At 42.0% G+C, this 15,786-nt stretch overlaps 2 protein-coding genes across 2 annotated transcripts in view; one reads left to right on the plus strand and one right to left on the minus strand.

Moving 5' to 3' along the window:
- Window positions 1-4,323: 4,323 nt before the first annotated feature.
- LOC106599723 (NAD-dependent protein deacylase sirtuin-5, mitochondrial) lies at window positions 4,324-11,968 on the minus strand. The gene is made up of 9 exons (XM_014191024.2): window positions 11,831-11,968; window positions 11,028-11,140; window positions 10,174-10,307; window positions 7,576-7,801; window positions 7,143-7,230; window positions 6,976-7,029; window positions 6,654-6,777; window positions 6,318-6,433; window positions 4,324-5,879 (listed from the first exon to the last, which is right to left on the minus strand). The coding sequence occupies exons 2-9, from the start codon at window positions 11,125-11,127 to the stop codon at window positions 5,807-5,809; spliced, it is 915 nt and encodes a 304-aa protein (XP_014046499.1). The 5' UTR covers window positions 11,128-11,140; window positions 11,831-11,968; the 3' UTR covers window positions 4,324-5,806.
- A 240-nt stretch (window positions 11,969-12,208) lies between these two features.
- The window catches only part of LOC106599725 (phosphatase and actin regulator 1), an 83,901-nt gene continuing 80,323 nt past the window's right edge, over window positions 12,209-15,786 (plus strand). The window contains exon 1 of the mRNA XM_014191030.2: window positions 12,209-12,478. Coding sequence (XP_014046505.1) covers window positions 12,367-12,478 — 112 coding nt within the window. The 5' untranslated portion in view covers window positions 12,209-12,366. The remainder of the gene's footprint in view (window positions 12,479-15,786) is intronic.

Raw genomic sequence — 15,786 nt, forward strand, 5'->3', positions numbered from 1 at the left:
TAGCAGCGGTTTTTCTTTCCATGGTCATTTCTGTTCCTCTTAACAAACCACAGATTAGTTATTTTCTTGAGGATTTCAGTCCAAAAACCCAATCTGGAGTATCAACCAGAAAACTGGAGTTATTAAACTGGGTTTATTCTACATCAGTGTGTGCATTCCAGACCCCAAAGCAGCAGACCATCTCCTATCGCTAGAGGATAACATATACAATTCTTTACCTGTGAGGACTGGTACGAGGACTTTACCTGTTTTAAAAAAAAAAACGTTTAAACAGGTTAACACTCGCATGACCGCCGGGCCAGATGGAATACCAGGGTGTGTTCTCAAAGCGTGTTCTCTTCATTCAAAGACTCAATCATGGACACTCTTACTGACAGTTGTGGCTGGTTTGCGTGATGTATTGTTGTCTCTACCTTCTTGCCCTTTGTGCTGCTGTCTGTGGCCAATAATGTTTGTACCATGTTTTGCGCTGCTACCATGTTTTTGTTATGTTGCTACCATGCTGTGTTGTTGTTTCAGGTCTCATTTTATGTAGTGTTGTGTTGTCTCTTTTGTTGTGATGTGTGTTTTGTCCTATATTTATATTTTTATTTTTAATCCCAGCCCCCATCCCCGCAGGAGGCCTTTTGCCTTTTGGTAGGCTGTCATTGTAAATAAGAATTTGTTCTTAACTGACTTGCCTAGTTAAATAAAGGTTACATTTAAAAAAAAACCAAAAAACATTTGTATTCGGCGCAAGTGACCATTTTTTTTATTTTTAAACTTTTAGAGCGCAATGAAGTGCTAATGATCAAAACCCATTAGACTGAAAAGGCTAATGGGTGTGGGTGTGTGTACTCTAGTTTAGGTTGGATCAATAGCCAGGAGCCCTATTCCCACTGTGGAATCCTCTTAATTCTGCTGATACAGCAAGTAATCTGGGAGAGGCCAGCCACCGTGTGTGTGTGCCCATGTGCCCTGTCTCTTCCCTCCAGGGCTTTTCCCCAGAGACTCACGTGCCCTGTGCTGAACTACAATACAGAGTGCAGGGCTGGGGCTTACCCTTAACATGGGAGGCCACACACCCATGCACACACAAGCAAACAGACACACACATGGAGAGAGACACAGAAACAGGAAGAGCGAGAGAAACAGAGAGGGAGAGGACAAAATGAAGAGGGAAAAACTATAAATTGGTATCTGAAGGCAATAGAGAGGTAACACCTATGAGTCAAATAGGATTTATTTACATAGATATATTGCGGACCTTGACGAGTGAAGATTGTGCAGGAAGTTATGAGATGTACAAGTGGTTGTGGGTCAACACTCATAAAGACCAGCTGTCAGAGAGTTAGGTATACATATAGGAGGTCCAGAAGAACAAAAACAAGAACACAGATTATGTGGAAAAAAAGAAGTTAAATGTATAAACATAATATAACTAATTAACATGCTATTTCTTTTGCACTCAATAAAACCTGATAGCACTGAATACATTCCCAAATATAATTCCAATGTACAGAATAGAATATAATAGAGCCTGTTCAAGTCCTATACAATCCATCTATTATATCAATACATATACATTGGTTCCTTTCATGTGTGTGTCCTGTGCTCTGATCTTATTCTGTGAGTGTTCAGACCGTGCTCTGAGGCAGGCCAGGGCCTGTGGCCATGATCAATAATCAGGTGACAGTGGCTGCCTGCCTTGATCCTAATTAGCCTAGCTTTAGATGAGATTAGCCTGCACCTGAACCCTATTCTCAGTCTTAAAAACAACTCCCTCCCAACCTCACTACCCAGAACCCCTAGCATCAGCCCAATACAGGGAAAAGCATCTGGGCCGGCAGGAACAAGACACCTCACTTTATGCACCAGATCTCTCTCTTCACAGTAACATTGAAAAACAGTCATAGCTTGCCTTGTAGGTGATTCAATTCATATCTATTTTTACTAAGCTTCTATGCTTGTTTGAATGGGTCATAATCATAGGATATTTTTGCTGACCTGGATAGCTCTGACAGTCCTGTCAGTCTGCATAAAGAGAAACATGAATGTTCCCCCCTCCTTACCAATCCCTGGCAAAGACGTACACTCTGAATTACACTCACACACACACACACACAACTGACCCCAAATGCCACCTTCAACCATTTCAAAACTCAAACACTCCAAATAGATGTCATCAAGTCACTTCACCAGATTCAACATGCTCAGTTTATCTAACTGTGCATTTTCTAACTCTCTCTCTCTCTCTCTCACACACACACACTTCAGCCAGTCTCCTAGTCAATCTACTTTATCATTCAAAGAGACACAGGGATATTTGCAGAAGTGATACCAATGATGATGGCTCTATTAACCTGCTGGATCAGACAGGGACCTTTACACATCTACCATCTCATCCCTTGCTTATCCCACTCTCCTGCATTCTTGTATGACCTCCAGTCACTGCCAATATCACCACTCACACTCCAGCAGGCCTGCTCAATTGAGGCTTCAAATGACTATATCATCCTATCAATGCAAGAAGAATCTTATCCTTTTGTCTATTTCATTAGTTCATTTTATGATGTGAAAAGCAGATTTCCCCTCACTCCTGACATTAGACACACTGTTAGTAGAAAATAATAATAAGAAAAAAATCAAAGGAAAGAGGTAAGGAGAGTAGGAGAAAGGTTATGATGATAATCATCAATGATAATGAACATTTACAGTAGGGGATTGTGGGTAAAGAAATGAAGCAGAGAGAAGCAATGAAGAAGAGGGAATTATTCCTTAATGAATGGGAAATGGGATGGGGTATTTTTGGACCGTATGATTCTAAACAGGGTTCTGATGTATGTGTTTATTGTGTGTTTGGTTCCCTCGGTTGCCTGTGTGTGTGTGTGTGTGTGTGCCAGACACTAATTTGATGAGAGTGCTGGGTGCATGGTGGGCATGATATGAGCTGGCCCTGCATGACTCCTCACTCACTCGCACAGGCACACACACACACAGGTCTGATCGAGGTTACAGCCTGCCTGTTCAGATTAACATGTAGGGACCACGGACCAGTAGGCCTACAGCTGCATTATGATTGATTATGTTTATTTCACAGGGGTAATGCCTTATAATCAACATTTCTGTAAATCTGACAGATTTAGCCATGTCCAAATCTCACAAATGAACTAGAACTGCCATACGCACAGACGCAGTAATAACTTTCCAATCCTCACTGACAGTTTCTGCCATCATAACTGTGTGTTTTAGAATAATTAGCGTGGAACTTCAGCTCTTACAGTGAATCATAATAACCTCTCCTCTTCGCTATCTCTCATTAACACTGGAGGACCCTGGACATGAGACTCATTAAGTCTGGACATTCACACTGGGGAACATAGGCAAACACTGGGACACACAAACTGGAACACACAGGTGCAACCATACACACACAGTGCTCAGGTAACCTCCCTGTCAGTCTCTCCTTCCCCCTCGATTTCTCATCAACCAGGCCTATAAGAACAGATTCAGACCTTGAAACAGATGGTGACTCAGCTGGATGGGAACTTTTTAACCTCAGCCATCAACAACCAAATCAAGAGTAAGGAGCCAGGCAGACCCACCTCTGATGAGTAAACTTGCCTGTATTGTTTTGGGATGTTTACCGTGGTGTCTCCCCCCCCCCCCATCTTGGTGGATGTTTTCTATAAGACATTCTAAGTGAGGTCCTTCCCTCTGTATGACCTTTCACCTTTGACCTTGTGCGTTGTAAGAGAGGTCTGTCCTGCTTGGACCTTAGCAGACAAATCTTCTCCCCATAGCCATGCCTCCACCTCATGCTCTCTCTGGTTTCATTAGGTTTCTCACTCACTCAATAGATCAATACAAATGGAGACTCATTTCAGAATACATAGAGGACCAGATAAATAACTAAAATAGCTTAAAGATGGTCATTCAAGGACCAGGATTATGCAGTCAAAATGGTGAGTAGTTCACACGTACATTAGCTTTTTAATTTTACAACATTATGATGGTCCAAATGAGCTCTCTGGTTTTGCTATCTACCGGAATAATGCTAGTGTTCACTTCACCTTGAGCAGAGCAAAACATTGTCCCAGAAGAATACAAATCTATATTTCCTCTTACCCATGCATTCTAATTGAGAGATAGCCTGACTGACTGCAGACTCTCCTGGCTACTCTGTCTGTTCAGAGGAGTTTCATTGAATCTACAGTCTACATACTAGCATCTACTGTTAGCTTTGGGAATGCAAACTCCCCCAATTACATATAGCCTATTATGAAGACTGCAGTAATGATACCATTGTGTGAGAGAAAAAAGGACAAAAGTAATGCAAGTGAATTCATGTTGTTGACAGCATTATATTTTGAAGCGTTGCATGAGATCTCATTATGTTGCATAAAAGCAAAAACACCTAAAGTAGCTAGCAGTAGTTGTAAAAAAGTACAAATACAATCATGATATCAAAGTACACACTTGGTTCGGTATAGAACATTTCCAACAACAGAGTTATTGTGCGTGATTAGGCAAAACAATATATTCAATGAGTAATACAAATGATAATGTTAAAGGGACACTTCGGGAGTTTGGCAATGATTTGATCAACTTCCCCGGAGTCAGATGAACTCATGGATACCATTTGTGTGTCTCTGCATGCAGTATGAAGGAAGTTAGAGGTAATTTGCGAGCCAATGCTAACTAGCATTAGCACAATGATTGGAAGCCTATGGCATCTACTAGCATGCTAGCAGTTACCATAGATTTCCAGTCATGGTGCTAACTCTAGTTAGCAATTGCTCTAACACTAGTTAGTAACTTCCTTCAAACTGTATGCAGAGACATGACATTTTTATCCACGAGTTCATCTTACTCTAGGGAAGTAGATCAAGGGCTTCATCCTGGAATATGCCTTTAACACATTCGCATGCCATGTAACCACAGTATAACTATTGATAGATATTGATATGGTAAATACTGTACAGGGACGGGAATACAATAGTCCAGGTTCAGCAATAGCCAGTTCAATGAACTGACTCTCTCTGTGATGTTGCTATGTACTTGAGGTTCAAAGCATGTATTTGGTCATGGTTGTGTGTATTTGGCCAAGGTTGTGGAAACAGTTGGCCAGGCACATGGATTAGGTATTGTACTGGGTTGGAGTTAATACAGTATATCCTTCCATAGAGAGTGACAAAAAGGTTGAGCTATATGATTATATTACTGTACGCTATAAAGAATAATATCACCTGATCTCACAAGCTACATCAGCATGTTATATAACGTGTGTGTCATGTAGAGCATGTGCACTGACCTCATTAATGTCACAAAAACAGAGCAACCAGCAAAGCCTGTACATCTGAAATATACTGAATTAGCAGTGAGAGAGAAATGTATGCTCACATGACTAAGTCGCTTTGGATAAAAGCGTCTGCTAAATGGCATGTATTATTCTTATATTATGATATATAATAGACATGACACGCTCAAAACGCCGGAGAAGAAAACATTTGCCCATCCTATATCAAGAAATACTTCTCCTTATTTCAGCTGAATATACACTTTTCTGCCTTTCAAGAAGAGACAATAACACATAACATCTCAGTTCCAGTTTTGCTAACCGAATAAGTATCAAGTAAGACTATTCGACTATTCAGTCCTCTGCTGCAGACAGCAGCGCTCCCTCCACCAAGAATTCCTGTTTGAAAGTGTCTTAAGGCATGGTTTTTGGATAAGGGACTAATCACCATGGAATCAAACGGCCCTGGAGTGGATATCGGAGGAGCCCCAGAGGTTCGGACACCCTCAGACCCCACCCCTTGACCCCTCAGACGACTTCAGACTCGTGACGCGCCAATGCCAGGGGTAGCGTGGCCCCACACGGGCCCTGGAAATGGTACCTGTAGAGCAGAAGCACGGCGCACCACACACACACACACACACACACACACACACACACGACAAAGCAAGGATAAAAGGAGAAATCTGAGAAATGCTCACCAGTGTCCCTAAGGAAGTGTTTGGTTCTTAATTTCCCTGACACACATCTGATCAATCAGATCTAAGACCAAAGAGCTAATAACGCTGACTGATTTCAAACCTGACAAACTGTGTGATGCAGTAGGATCATGAATAAAACACACTTTATCAGGCTCCGTTTTGACGAAGAATCCCTATTTGATTAAATATATCCCGTTTTACTTTAAAAAAATATATACTATTTGACTTCACAAAATGTATTTGTATTTTGCACATCAAGAAAAGAAATTGAAAATCCCCAAAGAAACTTGTATTACGACAAAAACATCATTTTCTAATCGTGGTGGGCTGTGACTTACGTGAAGCGTGTGGTCTCAGAGGTGGTCCCAATGTTGAACTCTGCTACTGGCACGCCCCTGGACGCCACCTGGGGGGCAAACATGGCTGCCGGGTACACTATGGAGGAGGTGCCAACCTGCGGGCAGATAGAGGGCATAGGCACCAGCAAAGCCATACAGGAGAAATGCATGTATATTATACATTGGTCTGAACATCAGTTTCAGGTGTGTGGTGCTTTACATCAGGCTCCGTCTCTACAGCGTACGACAAAATCTTACTACATACTAAAGTGTGTATATAAAGATTGAGAGACATAGCAACAACAAGATTCTCCAGCGACTACGAGGCCAACTCACCACCAGACACAGATCACAGGTGTCCAGCACCGTCTCCACCTTGGTCAAGACGTGCGAGTCCAGAGTTTCCCCGAACCAGGTCACATTGGGCCTGAGCAGACCATTGCAGTCACTCTTCTCACACCTGCACATAAAAAACACCAAGGGATGACATCACACGCGTTATGTGTGATGCAGGCAAACAGGTGTATGGTTACTTAGGATTGAGAAGAGGTCAAGTTAAAAGCAAATAACACTACCGCCACCATGTGGAAAAGATTTTATCACTGTGGCTTGGAAAATATGTCAACAAATAGACAGAACCATACTAATCCTCCCCTACCTTGGCAGCTTCTCTGGGGGAATCTTGGCATCACTGGTATCTGGGTCAGGAGAACTGTGGAACAATTGAATACAACCATTTATCTAAAAGTCATGTCACACATCCAATGTAGAAGATTCGCCTGAGCAGGTGGTTGTGTTGTACTGAGGCGCTGTAGTGCTGCTTACCCTTTCCCTTCTAGGGCTGCGCATATCGGGCTGCCTTGGTTCACAGCCACATGTCCACAGCTCACACAGCGCGTCTCAAATAGACTTCCTGATGATTCACCAGGGAGAAAAACAGAAATGAGCACCGTCCAGACACTTTGGAGAAGTCTCTCAAAAACATGCTGATGATGACAACATTTGTCCGAGTAGAATTTACCTTCAGGGACAATAAAGTCAATCTTATCCTTATCTTATGTTCAACTTTTGACAACAAGCTTTGGAAACCACCACTAGAGCAAGGGCTAATGATTTGAGTACATCTTCTGAGCTTACTTATTAACAATGGAGCCTCTCTTCAAACAGTACCTGCTTTCTAAACATATTTCCCTGCCTTGTCTGAACCAATCCCTGCTGCCCAGCCCATTCCAGCCCTCTCCCAGCCCAGCCCTCTCACCGTGGATCTTGAGGACATGTCTGGATCCGGCCTGGCGGTGCAGATCATCTATGACCTGGGTGATGACTACCACAGAGCGGCCCTGCTTCCTCAGCCGGGCCTCACACTCTGCAATGGCCAGGTGGGCTGTATTGGGCTCCTTACTCAGCATCACTTCTCGTCGGTAGTGGTAGAACTCCCACACCAGGGAAGGGTTCCGAAAGAAGGCCTCAGGGGTGGCTATATCCTGTGGACAGAGATGGACAGGGACATGGGTGGGGAGGGTTAGGGAACAGAGTTCACAGGATGAGGAGGTAGAGTCTAAGGGTGGAGATGGATGGGAGTCTACATTGTTAAGGGCAGACTGGATGAGAGTAAGTGACTAGGTAAATAAACAGGTGGGAGGACTGGGTCATAGTTAGAGCAGAGAACGGCAAGGCAAGCGGAGTTGAGATCTCAGGGAAAAACAAAATAAACATGACATTTTCACATATTTAAAAGAGTGTGAACAAGCTCCCATAAATAAACACTTGGGGGCACAGGATGGAACAAACACAAGTTGAAGGTTTGCTTTGATTCTCTCTCTCAAAGTGAATCTCTGATGAGACTGTCCTACTTAGATTAACTGATACTAGCTCCAGCTCCTCAGCTCTCCCTGGGAACCGCACACAGTAACCGTGGTTACGCCTAAACCCTCCCCCCTCCTCATTGTTGTTGTCAAGACAAATCCATTGATACGGGAGTACACTCCTCTCCGTATGCATTTGGACAGTGAAGCTAACATTTTAAATGTGGCTCTCTGCTCCAGCATTTTGGATTTGAGATCAAACGTTTCATATAAGGCGACAGTACAGAATGTCACAATGACTACATAAAGCTTGTGACTACAAACTTGTTGGATGCATTTACAGCTTTGGTTCTGTTTCGGATTATGTTTTGCCCAATAGAAAGTGAATGTGAATAATGTATCGTGTCATTTTGGAGTCACTTTTTGTAAGTAATAATAATTTGGTGGGTGCTTATATTTGTCCGATTTCACACATGTACAAGTGTTTATACAACGGGTAGTTTGGAATTCCCATAGAGTCCATCTTTCCCATGATATACTGGACATTATACAACGGGTGGGTCTAATCCTGGATGCTCATTGGTTAAAACCACATTCCAGACGGTGTCTATTCCACAAGTTACCACTGGTTAAAGATATGACGTTGAAATGCCCATTTACTCTGTTCAATCTGGACAGTGCAATCCACTGTCTGACCAGCCCAGCCAGGCACTTTATAAACTTGATCTTTGCTATAAAAAGCATCTAGACATCATCTCCCATTTCTTTTAGACTAGCATTTGATTTTCAACAGCGGGGATTTATAGAAACCTTGCGGTCTTTCTCTTTGACATTTGCAACATTGAATTTCAATATTGAAGCAAATCTCCAGCTGTCCCATAGTAATGAAGGTGTCGGGAGTCGGGACGAGACAGACAGGCAGCTTTTCTCAGCCACTCGAAATCATGAATCAGCTGGCATCATTTTTATGGATATATACAAAGAAATGTTAATAGAAAAACAGGTAAAATTAAACGAAATGCAGCTTTCTTTTGCCATAGCAACCTACAAAGTTCTGGAACTATCAACCAACACTTGGGTAGTTTTGCTTTACATGGCAGTCAATAGGAATTGAACTAATGACCAGGGTATGCCTAAAATTGCAATTGACAACCAGTGTTTGTGAATGTAGCACCACGTTTTGTTGAAAAATGTATGGTTTGGGAAATAATCTTGCTTTTTAATGCTAGTAACCCATTGCATAAAAGCAATAATACACTTGAGCCAGTGTGTTATGGTAACATTTTTAATGCATGTATGAATTGGAAATGTGTTTTTTGCATATACCAACTCACCAAGACACTCTAGGAGAGTGGGGTCACGGCCACGATCATGAATTGTGAATGATGATGAGTGAGACGGACAAAGATCATACCTCCCCAAAAAAAGCTAACTTCCCCTGCTATTGGTCATCGTGAGAGGTAAGCATGTTTTGTTGTAACCTTTGTAACTTTCTCACTCATCAGTATTAATTCATGATTTTTCTAAATTGTTCAGAAACATCTTATTTACTCACTTAGAAAGAATTACTCGAGTCATCATTCCCCATTCAGTTCCTATTGGGCAAAACATAATCCAAAACACAACCAAACAAACTGCAAATGCATCCAATGTATTTGTAGAGTAACAAGCTTGACGTAGCCATTGGTCCCAAATTCCTAGCACGCAAACACTAAATGTTTGACTACTTTAGTGAATTTGTCTAAAAACATATGACTTCTTCAAATGGGGGGGGGGAGTAGATATATAAAGTGCTTTCATTTCTAAAGGGTAAAACTGATATGTATGAAAATACCCTCAAATAAAAGATAACATGCTGTACTGACAGCTCATATGAAACATCTCAAATCCAAAATGCTGGAGTATAGAGCCAAATGTAAAATTCTAGCTTCACTGTCCAAATACATACGGAGGGGAGTGTTATAGCATTATGTAAATGTCTGTGTGTACATGAGCATGAAAAGATTATGAAATGAATGCCTGTAGGTCTATGTATGTCTGTTTTACATTACCTGAGATTGCCATTTCCTCCAGTAGCCCGCAGCACCCCTAAATGTAGGCACTCCACTCTCTGCACTCACACCCGCCCCAGTAATGATGGCTATGTGCCTGGCTTTAGAGAAGACCTTTCGGAATTCAGACATATCTACAGAAGATAAACATTTATACATTAACAAGAGCCATTAGAGCAGGGATGGGAAACATTGATTGGGGGGGGCACAAAAACCTGAACTCATCATGAGGGGCCGCAGTGGCTCGGGGGTCTGCGTACCCACACATGCAGTCAGAGCCAGCCCTAGCCTTTTGGGGGCCCCAAGTAAAATTTTGTTGGGAGGCCCGCCCAACTTGCGAACAAAACATTTTCTCCACCCCCCTCTTGACAGCGGGGAGACATTTTGGGTTTTTTAGAGTTAATTTCATGCAATTCTACTCATTTTCCCATGGGGCGGAGAGAAAAGTTTGCAGTTTTGAATATGATAGTTGAGTGAGAGTGACTAACAAAATCAATTGGGGCCCCCTGGTCAGTAATTCGACCATGATTACAACAAGTTTAGATAGCTGGCTAGACTAACTTAGCAATCTAAAAATGTTTAGCTGACATGGGGTAATTGAGTGACTGTCAGTGACTGACATAACAATAGAAAAACTGCTGATGCCCAACCAAATTTGTTTATTTCTTTTTTAATTTGAGGGGGGGGAATTGATCCAAGGAGTTGCCCTTCCCTGCATTAGACTGTTCACTCAGCAGCAGCCTAGGCCTACTATTATGTACACTAGAATGTAAAGCCAATGTATGTAGAGCACTACATGCCTGGATGAAAAGGGGAACTTATGAATTCAGCTCATGCATGTGGTAGGACCTTACCTGAACTGGCAGACCTGGTCATCTCTACCAAAGGCCCACGTGTCACTGGAGAAGACACGCGAGGACCAAGTCCAACTGAAACTAGATGTCGAAGAATCATTGTCACTACAGCTCTGTAAGAGAAGACAGAAAGTTAGGATAATTATTTTCTGACTGCCTTGGAATAGTTTGTCCTAGTTAACTATATGTGACACAGATGGACAAACTATATCATTACACATTTGCATTCATAAACTGTTAAGGCCATTAAGGCCAGTCATTTATACATGTATCCTCATCGTGTCATTTACTTGTTTGAATGTGGGAATGAGAATTGTCACCAGCGCCTATTCAATGTCAACTGGCTGCGATATACATATTTACTTGTTACATTTTACATCGCGTTGTGCATTGACAGCCTTGAATTTGAACACGTTTTGCGTGGGCATAAGATTACGCATTCTAAATGGTATTTAGGCTAAAACGTGTCCAAACCAGCAGTCTACACAAGAAGTGTTAAAAGTTTTGATTGTCAGTGAGCAAACTCAAATCAGCTGCGGCTAGTAAATCAAATTGTTTTGTTATTTTTATAAAAATGAACAGAATAGTGAAGAGATGAATATCATTTCCTCAACGATACTATAGACTACATTTCTAAAACTTTGAAAACAGGGGTATAAAGAAGAGCCATCTTGAATACGAAAAGTAGCTACATTCCAAAAGTAAAAATGTTACATGCAGGCAAATAAGTTGTACAACGATCACTACATGTAATTGCCTTTTTCAGAATAACTCGGGTTCGTGCATAACACGGCCATACATACCCAGCAGAGTTACCAGATGGCGAGGCAGAGTTTGTTTACTTTTCTTAATGTAGTTAATTTGAAAAACCGTAAAGACTCCCTTGCTGTCGCAAAGCATTGAAGATTCCGCTCCAAAATCCACTATTGAGGGGAAAGTTGTAGGCTAGTTTAGTTTATAGTGCCCTCTGGTGGTGTACATGTTTTTTTTAAATCTCCCCTGACCTCAGACAAGATTTCCACTTGCTGATACATCCATACAGGAGCTTATATTTATAATTGAACTCCACAAATCCGTATTGGATAGGCTATTTTGACAATTTAGGCCATTTACTTAATTATTCATAATGTATTCCCTTTTTTCCATTCTCATTCCCCTCTGTCTGCTGTTGGGTTAAGGAGCTTTGTAGTGGCGGCTCCACCTCGCTTCAAAAGTCACATCTCCCTCTCCCGTCTCTACCCGTTCAGTTTTTTTCCTCCCCATCAGTACCTCCTCGTGAGCGGCGGTGGCTCTGTGTCTGTCCCAACCCTCCAGTCGTCACTGGACGCTGCTCAAATTGATGGCGGCTTCTCCAGAGGAACATATAGACCGACGGCCGATCAGGAGAGTCCGGTCCAAGAGCGATACCCCGTACCTCGCCGAAGCCAGAGTTTCCTTCAACCTGCGCACAGGTAGGTTGCTTCTCACGTTTGGCCATTGATTTTCAGAGCGTTCGATGCATTGTAGCATATAAAGCACTGCACCTAACCTTTCTAGCCTATTGTAAACTAACGGTTTTGTAACACATAATTCTATTTTATAGTATTTGTTTTACTGAGACGGTGCTTGATCTGCACTGTTGCCAGTGGGCTCTAGTGCATGTAGCCTATAATGTAGAAGTTTGGTTTTGCCTAATTTGCCATTTTTGTAGCATTTTGGACAAGTTTATCATATCAATCGAATTGTCTGATTGGTAAATTGAGAGATATGCGATTAGGCTTTGTAAGAAGAAGAACAAGACTAATGTTCATTGTTCAACGTGTGAGATTTGATTTCGTAAGAGAACGGCATTAATTCAATTCAGTTACATAATAGAGAAGCATTCGAATGGCAATCTGAACCCCAACGTGATCGTAGTCACCAGCAAGGTGTCCAGGATTAGGCTACACCGGATAGATCCCTGACAGAGAACAGATTGGTGTTGACTGTTAAAGCTCCCGTGTACAGTGCATTCGGAATGTATTCAGACCCCTTCCCGTTTTCCACATTTTATTACGTTACAGCCGTATTCTAAAACGGATTAAATGTGTTTTTTCTCATCATCAATCTATAAACAATACCCCATAATGACAAAGTGAACACAGGTTTTTGGAAATGTTGTTTTCTAATTTATTACAAATAAATCAACAGAAATAGCTTATTTACATTAGTATTCAGACCTTTTGCTATGAGACTCGAAATTGAGCTCAGGTACATCCTGTTTCCGTTGAGCATCCTTGAGATGTTTCTACAACTTGATTGGAGTCCACTTGTGGTAAATTCAATGGATTGGACATGATTTGGAAAGGCACACACCTGTCTATATAAGGTCCCACAGTTGACAGTGCATGTCAGAGCAAAAACCAAGCCATGAGGTCGAAGGAATTGGTCGTAGAGCGCTGAGACAGGATTGTGTTGAGGCACAGATCTGGGGAAGGGTACAAAAACATTTCTGCAGCATTGGAAGTCCCCAGAAACACAGTGGCCACCATCATTCTTAAATGGAAGAAGTTTGGAACCACCAAGACTCTTCCTAGAGCTGGCCAAACTGAGCAATGGGGGGAGAAGGGCCTTGTTCAGTGACGCTCCCCATCCAACCTGACAGCGTTTGAGAGAATCTGCAGAGAAGAATGGGAGAATACAGGTGTGCCAAGTCTGTAGCGTCCTTCCCAAGAAGATTCAACGCTGTAATCGCTGCCAAAGGTGCTTGAACAAAGTATTGAGTAAAGGGTCTAATTACTTTGTCATTGTGGGGTATTGTATGTAGATTGATGAGAGAAATAATTATTTAATACATTTTAGAATAAGGCTGTAAAGTAACAAAACGTAGAAAAAGTCAAGGGGTCTGAATACTTTCCGAATGCACTGTACGTTAGATACGTCCAAGTTATTATAGACAGTGTAAGAATATATTAGTGTATTGGATGTTGATTAGATTTTGGTTATGGCTTGTGGGAAACGTGCACAAATTGCTCCCCTTGCACACCTAGTTGTATTGCATTCCTTGTTACCATGGTGACTTGGCATATTTCGGGCTGAGTCAGTTGTTAGCCCATGAGGTATTCATATTTTTTGCATTGTAATAGCATACAGCCTGAACCAAATGCAGCCTTTCAATCAAATATCGTAGTTATTCGTATTTCGATATCATGCAAAATATGGTCTCTGTGATTGCCATTTAAAAAAATATATTTTCCCCTTTATTTAACTAGGCAAGTCAGTTCTTATTTACAATGACGGCCTAGGAACAGTGGGTTAGCTGCTTTGTTCAGGGGCAGAAAGACAGATTTTTACCTTGTCAGTTTGGGGATTTGATCTTGCAACCTTTCGGTTACTGGCCCAACGCTTTAACCACTAGGCTACCTGCCGCCATGATGAATATGTTCATAAATAAATAGTCTCTGAGCCTTTTTGCACAGATTTAGTTGACAAATAGTCAATGCATCAGTTCAATAGTCTTGCAGTGCTTCTGTCACACAGCTGACTGGCTGTGGTGCTGAAACGGCTAGCTAGCCAAGTGTGCCCGCCAGGTGTGTACGTGCAAAGACTTCAAATAACTTAAGGTAAAGTCTTTGAATGTTTTATTTTAGGGGCTTGTTTTGTCTTAATCTGCTATATTTTGTTAAACCAAACCATATTGCTACATTTCTGTTTTGATCCTCATCATCCATTCCTCCATCCAGGCGAATTGCAGTTGTTTTTCCAGTCACACCCACACTGTGAATTCTGCTGTGACTAAACGGCAGCATCAGTCCCGATGGTGTTAAGATTGGCTTTACTGTGTTGTTGATTAACACACAATATTGCACACCAGCTGGTAGTCCTTTGCATAGTTTTGGGAAGAAATACTTTGCAGTCTATTGATGTATTTTGGAAATGTCTACATTCTTGTGTTTTGATTTGCCCCAAAACATGTTTAACTATAATCTGCAGAGAGAGAGAATCACCAAGCCATTTGGCCCAGATGAGCCCTGAGGTAACCAGAACCTGGTTCACACTGTCTGTTCTAATGAGCCTGTCAATCCGTGGAGGGGAGCAGGCTGGGAGGGTTATGACTTTGCATGTCTCAGTCCTCCTTTTGCCACTGTGGAGGGGGGGCAGGAGAATGGGGACCACCACTACTAACAGCTGAACTATACCCCACCAGCACATACGAGATTCTTGGAATAGGCCTGAAGCAAGCTGCTAATGTATATTCCACTGTATATGACCACAAATCTGTCTTTGCCAGACACCACAGATCACAATATGGTGTCCGATATCCCACTCGCTCATAGACACGCACACACACAAACTCCAACAGACCCAACATTCTGAGAGGACAACAGTACAATTGTCTGAGGATACAGTTCCAAAGGCACTCGCTTGTCTGACTGGCCGATGAACGTGTTGATCAACATAAAGACTTTTCATGTATGGCTTGAAGAAATCAGTATGCAGTTCTATTCTGAACTGAAACTGCTGAAACATTTGGATCCCTGTCCTCCCAGGGTCACATACAGTAGGCTCATATCGTCTCTACTGTGAGGATAGCTCAGCCCTGCAATGTTATAGCACCTTGGCATCCAATTACTTTATGATAGGAATTACCCCATAATTGAATCAGGGGTGAGTACAGTAAGGACTGAGTATGACAAGACATAGGTATATTGAATTGGCCTGTTTAGCATTGTGTGGCTAATTTGATTGGTCTCTTTGATTAGATTAACCAGAGCTGAGTCATGCTGCTGGCTGCCATGGG

Source organism: Salmo salar, chromosome ssa03, assembly GCF_905237065.1.
Source record: "Salmo salar chromosome ssa03, Ssal_v3.1, whole genome shotgun sequence".
Classification (NCBI taxonomy): Eukaryota; Metazoa; Chordata; class Actinopteri; order Salmoniformes; family Salmonidae; genus Salmo; species Salmo salar.

Bases quoted from the DNA above. Each gene is read 5' to 3' on its own strand.
- LOC106599723 (XM_014191024.2), bottom strand. From the start codon at position 11,127: ATGATTCTTCGACATCTAGTTTCAGTTGGACTTGGTCCTCGCGTGTCT. The intron at 7,802-10,173 runs GTAATGTAAAAC...CTCTGTCCACAG, and splicing joins GGAGGAAATGGCAATCTCAG to GATATAGCCACCCCTGAGGC. The intron at 7,231-7,575 runs GTGAGAGGGCTG...GTGAATCATCAG, and splicing joins ACATGTCCTCAAGATCCACG to GAAGTCTATTTGAGACGCGC.